The sequence below is a fragment of the Amphiura filiformis genome, chromosome 15 (assembly GCF_039555335.1).
Source record: "Amphiura filiformis chromosome 15, Afil_fr2py, whole genome shotgun sequence".
Classification (NCBI taxonomy): Eukaryota; Metazoa; Echinodermata; class Ophiuroidea; order Amphilepidida; family Amphiuridae; genus Amphiura; species Amphiura filiformis.
In genome coordinates, this window is record NC_092642.1 from 12850659 (window position 1) to 12862782 (window position 12124).

At 37.6% G+C, this 12124-nt stretch overlaps 1 protein-coding gene across 1 annotated transcript; it reads right to left on the reverse strand.

The window, feature by feature from the left end:
- Window positions 1-214: 214 nt before the first annotated feature.
- Window positions 215-9955, reverse strand: LOC140171270 (aldehyde dehydrogenase 1A1-like). The gene is made up of 13 exons (XM_072194498.1): window positions 9780-9955; window positions 8994-9098; window positions 7367-7507; window positions 6717-6843; window positions 6093-6283; window positions 5818-5931; window positions 5410-5512; window positions 4596-4780; window positions 3583-3747; window positions 3235-3392; window positions 2780-2854; window positions 2184-2223; window positions 215-1645 (listed from the first exon to the last, which is right to left on the reverse strand). Exons 1-13 carry the CDS (start codon window positions 9807-9809, stop codon window positions 1613-1615), a joined length of 1467 nt encoding a protein of 488 aa, XP_072050599.1. The 5' UTR covers window positions 9810-9955; the 3' UTR covers window positions 215-1612.
- Window positions 9956-12124: the final 2169 nt, after the last annotated feature.

Sequence of the window (12124 nt, forward strand, 5' to 3'; positions counted from 1 at the left end):
AATTCAATATAAAGTTGCACATCATCCGCGTAAAGGTGGTAATTGATGTTATAACGGCGGATGATTGCTCCCATTGGAGCAATCATCTCGGTTTATTTGGTGTTTGTATGAGTCCATTAATTTTGTATTTCAAACAAAGAATATACGTAAGTACAAGATTTCATCCCGTGAATATTTGTAAACAATAATAAAAACAAATCCAAGCAAATTGTGGTTTTATTTCTAAGTTGGGTATATTAAGCAAAACAATTGCGAAGTAAATCTAGCAAGAGTGAAATTAGAAGCGTTTTACAAAGTCAAGCCAAATAAGTGGCCCAGCCGTAGCTGGCGCCCTAAAAAGTAAATGCGCACACATAAAAATACAATATGAAATTTATTCATGCAACATCTTAAAATTACAAGATTGATGACACTGGCTATTAGCAACTAAACCTTAAAAGTAATCTAAAAACAAACAAAAGATTGCAGCAATGATGTTTAAAACAAATACCAAACATGTACAAATGCCAAACATTTACAAATGTCACCCAGTTGTACCCTTTCGAGCGAAAATGCAGCTTATAGTAGCCGATGTCAACATGGGGTTACAAGTAAAAATATTTTCGCATCATTGGACTAATGGAAAGAAAAATGCGAAATGTTCGTCACTATTTTGTCGGCAAAAATATTTTGACAAATTTTGACCGTACACCACGAATGAGCGGTAAAGTCTGCTCCCGGTCAATTTTGTTTTATTTCGTGTTTAGAAAATATATATGATAAGCTATAAAATGGTATATACGAGTATATCATTTGACTTCAACCGATATCCAGAAGCGGGGTTATGGTTTGTTGAACTCTGCTCCTTCAACAAAAAATGGTACCTTTTTACGGTTCTCTTTTTCCACATTGCTGGCAATAAATATCAAACAGTCATAATTGGCGGTCATTTCAAATAATCCCCAAGTCAACGAGGTTCAGGAATGTCATTTCATTGTTAATTGTTGGCTATACATACCTAGACAAAATACAATGCTTTGTAACCTACCACTTGAACAGGATTTAGCAAGCAACGACTAGAGCTATTTAAGAATTCTATAGATATAGGTAGAAGCTTATTATCCTTTTCAGCAATAGGATTATTGAGTGTTTGACTGGCGCTATCAAAATGAGATACATGTCGCACCAAATTGAGGTACCTATTTATACGACCTACATGCCGACTTTACGGCTCATTCGTGGTGTACGGCCATAATTGAAAATTTCTAATGCCGTCAATTATATGCCCATATTTAGAAAACATGTATTTTAATATTAAAATAATTAAATAGGTTAAACCAAATATGGAGGTGTCCAAAAGTATGCTTTATAGTCATATAAAAAGGTTCAATGAATCAGAATACGATCCTGGTATCAACACTTATGTTACTAAGTTGAGGAGATTACGTGAGCATGTACAGTAGTGCTCTTCTAGTTGTTTTATATTCTTTGGTTTAAACCAACCTCAGTCGCAGGGTTAAATGTATTTTATTCTGAACTATCGGAATAACAATTATTGTTGTATTTAATTACAACCTTGAAGCTACCAAATCAGGACCTCAGCCAACTTCCAAAGGACGTTGTTATGCTCTGTCTAAGAATTCTTCTCTGGAATTTTAACGATAACCTATAGAAATGGAAAGAAGCAAAACATGTATATATTTTAATGTTTGGGTATAGCAAACTAAATTGAAATAAAATAAATCAAATACCACCAGACTACAATAATTTGTTTTTCCTATTCTACTAATAAACAGATGTTAATTTTTGTCGCGTCTAAGTGGCTGTTCAATAATTATGAGACCGGAGGAGGGGAATCAAATTTCAAAACGGCGTGCCAAAAATATTTATTGCTTTCCCCACTTTTGGCTTGCCAAAAAAAACTCTTTCCCCCCTCCCCCATATGGCTCATAATTATTGCCCTTGTTAAACGAGATTAAGCCTAGATGATGCAGGTTAAGTTTAATAAATCAGCTATTTTCCCAAAGAGCTCAAATCAAATTTTAGGTATCTTGATACATGAAATAAAGTTATTTATTTTACCATATAAACCTTATTATCTATATATCTATAATATCTATTATTTAAATATGATGTGAATGGAACTCAAGTGTGCTATGCCAGAGGACAATGTTTGAAGTAATAGAAATGTCGATGTTACTTACGGTTTTGATCTCTAGGTACTCCATAAGGCCTTCCATTCCGCTGTAAATACAACAAATGACAATCAGTAACACATGAGTTGAGATTTAGGGCGAGTTTCTCGACAGAAGTCTTAATAAGTCTTAGTCTTGAGGCTACTAAGCCTAGCCGTTAACTCTAGCCGGATTCCTTAAACGCAAATTCAACCTAGTCTTAGTGGCCTTGCAGGCTTAACGCTTGAAAACCGTGTCCATTTATACCAGATGTGCATATGCTGTTGTCCTTCTTATTATCCGTCTTATTATCACAATGTTACCAACGCAAATCTGACTTTGGTGTGATGGAGCCATTGAAACTGAACTACAAATACGTATCGGCAGCTACTATTAAAATAAAATATCGTTAAGAAAAGCAGTATTCTCTGCATATTTTAACATCAACTGGACTTACGGTTCACAATACGGCACATTATCAAAAGTTTTTCCACAGCCTTGATCGTTTGAATATAATGTTATTTGAATCATTTTATTGCCTGTAATCATGATTCGTATATTGGTATGTCACTCGTTTGTAGCGACAAGACTATGAAATGAATGCGGGGTATTTATACTATACATACTTTTCTCTTCCGACTCCAGACATCTTGTAACCACCAAATGGTGTAAGAGCTGATACAACGAAATACGTGTTAACCCTGAAACGATATGGAAATATTACATTTTCAATTAACAACAATCTAGATTGTCGTCAATACATACATTTAAATAAGATGATCTAAATAAATATTTTTAGAGTAATTTGAGGCGAGGTACGACGGGGCATATTAAACCTCTTTACCCTGAAGTATCAAAATATAGCTCAATTTTAGCATAGAATTTAGTCATTACGTATGGTCTTTTTTTTATAGCTTGTATTGCTGATTTCTATGAATACACAGCGGCTAATGGGTGCTATGTGTTTATGTCACTGGAGCTCTGAGCTATCTGGGTGCAATTGGTAATTTCATGGAAACCAATGAAGATATGTCTTTTTTCCGTTAAGTCATCGACCATCATGACCATTGAGCACACTTACCAAACAGTTCCTGCCTGTACGGTATTGGCAATACTCAATGCCTTATCAATATCTTTAGTAAACACAGCAGCTGCAAGACCGTAGGTCGTGTTGTTAGCTCGATCAATTACTTCATCTAATGTCTTAAATTTGATGATCTGCTGCACTGGTCCAAATATCTGCATTGTCAAAGAAAGGAGATATTACAATCTGTCTATGGACTCTGCTTGTAATGAAATGGACTGTCTCAATCGAATGTAATTTAGGACTATATGTGAATAACCTAACATAGAATATAGTTTGTTGTTACAAATGTCTTGAAAACGTCTGCTGCCTTTTAAAGTTGAGAATACAGAACTGCATATATACCTCTTCTTTAGCAACTCTCATGTCGTCTGTCACATCAGAGAAAACTGTTGATTCAACAAAATATCCCTTGTCACCAATACGCTTGCCGCCACATTCCAATTTGGCTCCTTCCTTTTTACCACTCTCAATCAATTCAATGACTTTATCCAGACCGTCTTGGTCAATCTATAAAAAAAAAGTGATTCTGAATTAGAGGCAATTATAATACACAATTTAGTTTGGTCCTCTAGCACCATCGGCCACTCGCTTATATCGAGATACCCATATTGCTTTATATACAATTCTATTACCCCCACGACCCATTATTCAAAATCGCGCACTGTGATTTGTTGAAACGCGTCACGTGACAGACCATTAATTAGCGATAAAGTGTCAAGGGCAACGAACTTTATGTTCTTCTATCATCACAGCGCACAGCAGAGCGCACAGCACACCTGCTTATGTAGGGAGAATGGAATGTCAGGGGTGTGTTATTGTATGTACATACCTGCTTATGGGGGAGAATGGAATGTTAGGTTGTGTTATCATGTAGGCTACATACGCTTTGGCTACGCTTATGCGCTCCACCTTGAGGTAAACAACTTGAAATATTTGGGCAAACATTTTTATATTTTCTCTTTAAATCACACTATTTTGTGGTAAATAGAATAGAAATAAAGGGTGCAGCATTATCCTTTACACGCAAATAATGTGTCCTCGGCAGTAAAAACGTTTAAATAATGGGTTCGGCTGCGCCTCACCCATTATTTACGTTTTACTGCCTCGGACACATTATTTTCGTGTAAAGGATTATGCTGCACCCTTTATTTCTTAAATAAAAAACACTAATCGGTAAAAGTTAATACAGTTTCCCCTTTGGTACCGATAGAACAGTGTCAGCGGACCGTTAACAGCGTTACAGGGCTAAAACAAATGTTATCCCTAGCAAATCATGTAAAGGCCGATGCAAGTGGGGTTATAGCGCCTATTGACTGGATACCTAGCACCTCTTTTATTAATCGCACAACCCTTACCTGTGGACCCCCTTCTATTGTCTTATTAAATGGATCTCCAACAGTTCTTTTCTTTGCCCTTGCTACGCTTTTCTTAACAAAGTCGTCATAGATTTCCTCTTGAACAAATGTACGTGAGCCAGCGATGCAGACTTGACCACAATGGAGGAATACGGCTTGATGGCTCATCTCCACGGCATAGTCCACTGCACGTTAAAGGAAAACAAAAGTATTACATTCATTTTCATCAAAAAAAAATATAATGTTATACCTATTATAGTAGTCTTATTCCAATGTATGAGCCTCATGGCTTGATCTTCATTCTCCCAGATAATACGAATAGTTAAGGGTGTCAAAATCGGTATTTTGTAATTACCAGGGTTTTTACCGTCTATTATACGATGAAAAGGTAGTATAATTTCGCAGCCATTAAATCGTCTTATCTTCAATGTTTGTCGCAATCTCTGCATACGGACGAATATCAAAATTACTATAAAACCGCCCCTATATCATAAGTCGTGAAATGCAATACGCGATTAACCGATCGCGGGTAGACATGATGTAAAAATGGCTTCGCACTGAAAACCCCGAATGCTGAATATCTATGTAGAAATTTATATTGTTGCTCTCTAGGCTGCCATTAAAAAGTAGTCTGTATGAGGAGACCGTACCACGAAGATTATGATCAACGGTATCATGGTTATGTCTCAATTTCTCTCACTACCACAGGTCCCGTTTCAGGAAACATTACGATTACGATTTGTAATTTTCAAGGTTATTTAGTCACACCTGATGACTCTGTAACGTGACTAATTTATAACTTTCTGTGTCTTACAGTCACAATCAGCGAACACAACGTTGGGGCTTTTCCCACCCATCTCTAGAGCAACTCGCTTCAGGTTTGTTCTGCCAGCAGCCGCTTGAATAAGTCTTCCGACCTAGAAAACAACAGTATAACAGAACAATTGACTAACTTTAAGAACACTGTTTTCTCTCATGGTATAATGGAAACGAGATAAAAGTAAATTCTGATAGATAGAGATGACGTGGAGATATAAGAGGCTACCAGCCCGGATATTCCTGCGAATGGACTCACAACCCCATTTGCTAATCAAAATAGGAATATATTTGTCCCACGTTTTACCAACCTCGGACACATTATTCATGCATAAAGGACACTGCATAAATCACCCATATATATATATATATTTATGAGATGTACGTTTACGGTGTTTAACGATACCTCTGTTGATCCAGTAAATGAGACAACATCAACATCCATGTGTTCACTGATAGCGGCACCAGCCGTGGGACCATAGCCAGGTACAATATTGACAACACCAGGTGGAAATCCAGCCTAAAATTGCAAAATGGAATTAGAAAAATCAAATCACGATGTTTGTTGTTCATGTAGTTTTGTAATGTTATATTTCATTCATAATGACGTCTTTTTAAGTGAGCATGGGTGTACGCCAGCACCGCTTTTAATATTGTTTAAGCAAAACTTTCGACACCAACCTCCTTGATCAGTGAAGCAATATAGAGTGCCGTCAGTGGTGTCTGCTCGGCAGGTTTAATGACTATCGTGTTCCCGCACACGAGGGCGTGGCACAGCTTCTTAGCCAAGTTTTGGGCCGGGAAATTCCATGGAATTATTGCACCAACAACACCGACTGGTTCATATCTCGTGTAGCAGAAGTAATCACCATATGAGAAAAATGTACAGAAATCGTCAGTGAAGAAGTTGTTCATATAGGCATCGTAATGCTACCCTCACCAGTATAAACTCGTGTTATTAACATCAAGAACCACTTTGCCAAAAGTATTGTATTTGCAATATTGTGGTCAAGGGTAACCCCAGGCCCCAGCCAGGGGTTAGGGGAAGGTTTTCCTATACTTAAATACCAAGAGGTCCACCTTTTGATACAGATCTTGTCCATCTTTGAATTTTAGGGCTGCGTTTAAGGATATATTATATTAATTTAAGTTTATTCCTTTCATAATTATTATTTCTTAAGAGGTGGTAGAATAGCTTGTTGTTTTCATAATGAGCAACTTGTCTATCAAACTTTATGCTAATTTAGCCCGCCGTCTACACTGCCACTTTCTCCAACATATTCCGAAACTTTATTGAAAGCTTACCTATGGGAATGGTTTTGCCATGTATTTTATCAGCCCATCCGGCCATAGAGCGCACATCGTTACCAATTGCTCCAATAACTTGAGTGCTAAGGTTGATAACCATTCCATTGTCGAGAGTTTCAAGTTCCTTATGAATCAAAGAAAAAGCAAACCAATGGTGATCAATACGTTGCCTCTGTCTTAAAACAAACTTTCCCTTTGAGTCCCTCCTGAGGTTCCTATCTGACAGTACTAAATAAATAGAGGCGCTACTTCGATCGCAAAAGTGAGGAAAGTGTGAGCTCAGGACCATGCGCAGATATGCGCTGACAAATAGTGATTCTCGTATAAATAAAGCAGACGACGCCGCAATTGAAAACTTTCCCACCTATGAGGGGGGCACATCCCTCCTCAGACACCCCCTAAGTAACAATGACTAATGACTAATAGGCCTAATGGTCATTATGTCCCCCACTTTCTAAAACGGATTTTTCGCCCATGCTTTTGACTGTAAGAAATTGTAACGTCGCTCTACCGTAGGCCTATATCATTTATGGCGTGTTCCTGTTGGGTTATGTTAGACACTGTATAGTTGATCTGGTGTCCTACGCGATGTCATTTGTAGTGACATTGAGCAAGAGCCAACGACCAAATATATATTTTTAACTTACTCTGATGTATACTGCGTCTCTGTCAAGAAGGTCAGCTAATTTTAACAGCAAGCGCCCTCTTGCCGAAGCGTCCATTCGCCGCCATGTTGATCCAAGTTTGAAGGCCTCACGCGCTGCCTTGACAGCTAATTCGATATCAGCCTAAGAAAAAGAATTTCAGAAAATATAAAAGAATTTTCAGAAAATATTTTATATTATAATTTCTTTTGTATACATGCAGAAATATTTCTTAGTTATTACCAGCAAATGTTCAGGAGTCCATTTTAGAAAGCTTTTAACCATCGATCGTATTGTAAGTAACCCACAGTGTCGACAGCCTCTAAATAAACATTTTTTCCCTGCAATGAATCATGTTCTAATACTCCGTTGGGCGTTGGTGAGCGACGGGCGATTGGTATTTCACCAATAAGTTATAGCTTGCTTTTCCGAACGCAAGCAAAGAAGTCATATCTGATTGGCTAGAAACCGATCGCTAGATCGCTCAGTGATGTAAGTACAAACTCGATATCAGATGTAGAGATGTATTGAATTCCATTTAAATCAATATTCTATTATTGACGCAGATAAAGAAAGTTGTATAGTGTCTCACAATGGTGCATTGTATTATAGACTTGTGATTTAATATTCAATATAGCACGTGGATCTGAGCTGAATGCAGTAAAATATATATGTTTAAAGAAAAATAGAGAGAGAAATAGTATTGACCAAGAAGAACTAAGACACCTCGTCAGAGGCAAGCAACGTCACATCACAGAACAGTGATGGTGGACAGTGGACACACTAAGAATAAGGATAGACTGACAAAACTACACTTGACTTCATGAGAGTGTAAAGAATTAATCCATGAAAACAAGAGTAGCACGAGATTAAAATAACAGGTCTCCCGCTCATCGGTTAATGAAGGGCCGTCGGTAGATGGAAGGCATCTTTTTTTTTTTTGCTCTTCGCTTTTTCAAACCATCGATTCAGAAATCCTGGCTACGCCAATGATTATAAGTGCGATGTGAATTGTATCCAAACAAACAAAATGTCACCTGATCAGGTTGGTTTTTAGCCGTTTCCAAGAAATACATCAGAGCCAACAACATCGGCTGATGACGAGGAAGTTCCTTGAAAGCGCTCCCAGTAAGCGAAAATAAACAAGTGGTGTTGAAGTTTAATTTAATTTACTTTCAAACATCAAACAAAATAAATAAACAAACGAGTATTGGTTTTGGTCAACCCGTTATAATATTTAAATGTCGAGTTACATAAATATCACGAAAACAATTTTAAAAACGTTTTCTATGAAAAAAAACCCCCCAACCACAGCAAAATTTTAGAATTGCTGTCAAAATGTTGGCAAACATTTTTGCAAAATATTTTGTCAAAACTAAATAATTTTCTTAAATGTTTCATAAATGTTATTAAAACGTTACCCTTTATATATCTCGACGTTTTCTGGATGTTTTTTGGATACTAGTAGGCCTATGCAAAATTGAGACTCCTTCAATTTACACGTATTCAGGAGGTTTACGGAATAAATGCCATGCATACAAAACTAAGATGACATTTATTCCATAACTTAGCTTCAGGAGCATAGCATGTTGATGTTGAATGAATTTCAATTTTGGCCTATTATGTCTACCTTGTCTCCCTCTTGCACGTCACATATCTTCTCACTGGTTGATGGATTCAAAGTGACAAATGTCTTGCCACTTACTGAGTTGACAAACTCATTGTTGATGAATACCTAATGGATTAAAAACAAGATTAGCACAGGGTTAATGAAAGGTTAATGGTAGTGTAGTAGGCCTACATAATACTGTGAATACAGTCATATCAAACGTTTTCAAGATGATACTTATTTTGGAGAAACTAAGCATAGGCCTATAAAACGCACAAGCATTGCTCAACAACTAGGCTACTTACTTATTTATGAGCCTTATTTAAATGCATCATATCAAAGGCGAGTGGTGACTGGCGTATTGCATGATAAAAAAAGTAAAAGAGGCAATCCTGTACATTTTTCAACCCAAATAGGGCATAGGGCCTATAGGCCTATCTCAGCTCAAGTCAATTTTTAGAACTGACAACCAGGTAGGCCTACGAACAGATCAGAGCGGGGATCAGAGTAGGCCTACCAGTGTCTATGATCAGTAGGCCTACTGGTAAATCATTTAAATAGGATGGCCTATGGATTCATCCTCACTAGTTGTATAAAAATGTTACACAAAAACCTCAAAATAAATTATGTGGCCTCTCAATGCTACTATGGTGATACAACGCAATGGCCGCCAGTTCCAGCACAACTCGGAGCCCCGAGCACGTGAAAATGTAGGCCCCCTACCTTTTGATATATTTTGCAATTAAAATATTCAATTTTTTTTTTCTGATTTCCCTCGTACGTCTCCAGATATTATTATTTCCCTACCTGTGTGTACTTGACTTCGGGTGCAGTCATATTTTTCTGTTACTTGCAGAACCAATGCAGAATAGTAGGCTCTACAATTTTTAGGAGGGCCAAAGTATACCAATGTGATTAGAGTAAGCACGAAATGGAAAAGAGAGCTGAGTCAGGTTTGTTTCTGTGCTTCGATTTCACAGATCGGTTCATGTTGTTTTATTGTACATTACGCGCTGTAACGCGTGAGCTGTAGCTATTGCTATATTATATAGGCCAATGTACTACATACAATGTGTGCGTGCATGTACATTCATCATGTTCATAACAAATGACAGAATCCCGGTTCAAAAGGTAAGGGACTGTTCAATAATTATGAGCCCCGGGGGCACTTCAATTTGAAATGGATATAGGTGTAGGGCTGGCACTTTCGCACTAAGGGGCATTCGGTGAGAGCAAAAGGTAAAAAATATGGGGTCATTGGGTGAGAGCATGATTTTTGGCATTCGGTGAGAGCAAAATGTAAAAAATATGGGGTCATTGGGTGAGAACATGACCTTTTTTTTAACGGAATCTTTGGGTGAGAGCCGAAACAGCAGGACAGAAACCTCGAAAATCGAATTTCTAGTTCTAAATGGCTTCAAATTTCTTTGTTTTTTCAAAATAAGTGACAAAATCAGTGATAAATGAAAGTTGCAGTTAAAATTGAACAAGTAAGGGTCTTTGGGTGACAGATCAAATGAAAAAATAGGGGGTCTTTGGGTGACAGAGCATATGTTCGTAAAAAAATATGGGGTCTTTGGGTGACAGCGACGCTGAAAAAGGGGGTCTTAACAGCCCTACATACGCGTCACCTCCAAAGTTGGAGTGCCCCCCCCCCCGGGTTATGAGCCCTGGTAGACTGTAGGGCAAGGGTGGAATATGTCTCTACTTTTTAAGTTCCGTGGTCCACACTTAGGGAGGAAGTTATACTTTGCCAGCATATAGCTTGAGGTGTGTACTCAAAATTGCAAGTTGTTGCCCCACGCAAAAAGTTGCTCCTTACGAAGATATAGGGCGAAAACAAAGAATTGCATAAAAGTAACGTATACTTGGTGCATCCCCCTTGAAATTGCACTATTTGACATTGAAATGGAATGAAACTGCTGAGATATGTTTGCCATCATATTTTCTTTGCAAATCAATATTTTAACAACCAAAATAACGGTTACTTCAGATGTAGATGAAAAAGTACCGCTCAGTTGATGTTTTTCATCAAAATGGCCACTTTTCAAGAAACAAATGCACAATTTGCAATTGTACATGTTCTCTATGCTTCTATAAACATCTCTCTCTGGTTTCTGAATAATTTTTACATTATCAGGATTGCTGTCATCACCCTGCTACCCTTTATGAAACTAATTTAAACTAAAAACTGATGGAAGAAACAAATTTGGCTTCCCGTAGAAACTTATGGATAAGAGTATGAGTATGGGTATGGGTTTGAGAAATAAAAAAATATTATTAATCATGATGAACACATTCAGTTGAAATCAAATTATTGCAAGTGTTCAATAAATAGTCATAAAAAGCTACCTTAAAGGTTCGTGTAATGGCGCACAAGCGCCCGCTCGTCATGGCCGTCGATCGGTTCATAAGGCCGTCGGTAGACGGAAGGCGGTGGTGAAAAAAAATGGGTTAACAATAGACTATTTTTTACCCAAGGTGACAGAAAAAGGGGAGAATTGTAAAAAAAATTAATGAAAAATTGTGAATGAAATTGAATTTTACATAGCAATTTTGTGTTTTTTGTCGGTACCGCCTAATATCCTTTTTTTTTTCTTTTTTTTTTTTTTTTTTTTTTGCTCTTCACTTTTTCAAACCATGCAAAAAACATTTGGGTCAACAAATCACAACTTCCGCCGGCAAAAAGTTTTTCCGTCGGTACATTTACAAGTTGTGCCCCCTCGCTTCTAAAATCCTGGCTACGCCACTGGGCTGTAGGACTACACAAACGTGTGTAGTCCTATATTTGAATGCATAATCTTTGAATAAGAGTGAAACCCCGGGGTGGCACTTAACACAAATGATCATACGGTTATGTTTCCCCGGAAAGACCCCTTTTTTGGAATTCGCAGCTCCGAAAGACCCGCCCTAATTTTTGGGCATAAAACTTGGTAGGCTATACAGTCCAGTCACCATTTAGAGCCAAATTGTCGTATGGGCATTAAACTTGGTGGGTACAGTCACCATCAGCCAGGTAATCGCGACAGCTGAGAACAGCCAAATACGAGTGACCGCTTAGTTACTATTATTACTACTTAAATTATTATCATTCAATCATTGTTATTAATAGGCCCCTAATTAAAAAAAGAAGGGAAAGACAAAGATTTATC

Bases quoted from the DNA above. Each gene is read 5' to 3' on its own strand.
- LOC140171270 (XM_072194498.1), bottom strand. From the start codon at position 9,809: ATGACTGCACCCGAAGTCAAGTACACACAG. The intron at 7,508-8,993 runs GTAGACATAATA...TCTTTTTCTTAG, and splicing joins ACGTGCAAGAGGGAGACAAG to GCTGATATCGAATTAGCTGT. The intron at 3,393-3,582 runs GTATATATGCAG...TTGACAATGCAG, and splicing joins TGAGAGTTGCTAAAGAAGAG to ATATTTGGACCAGTGCAGCA.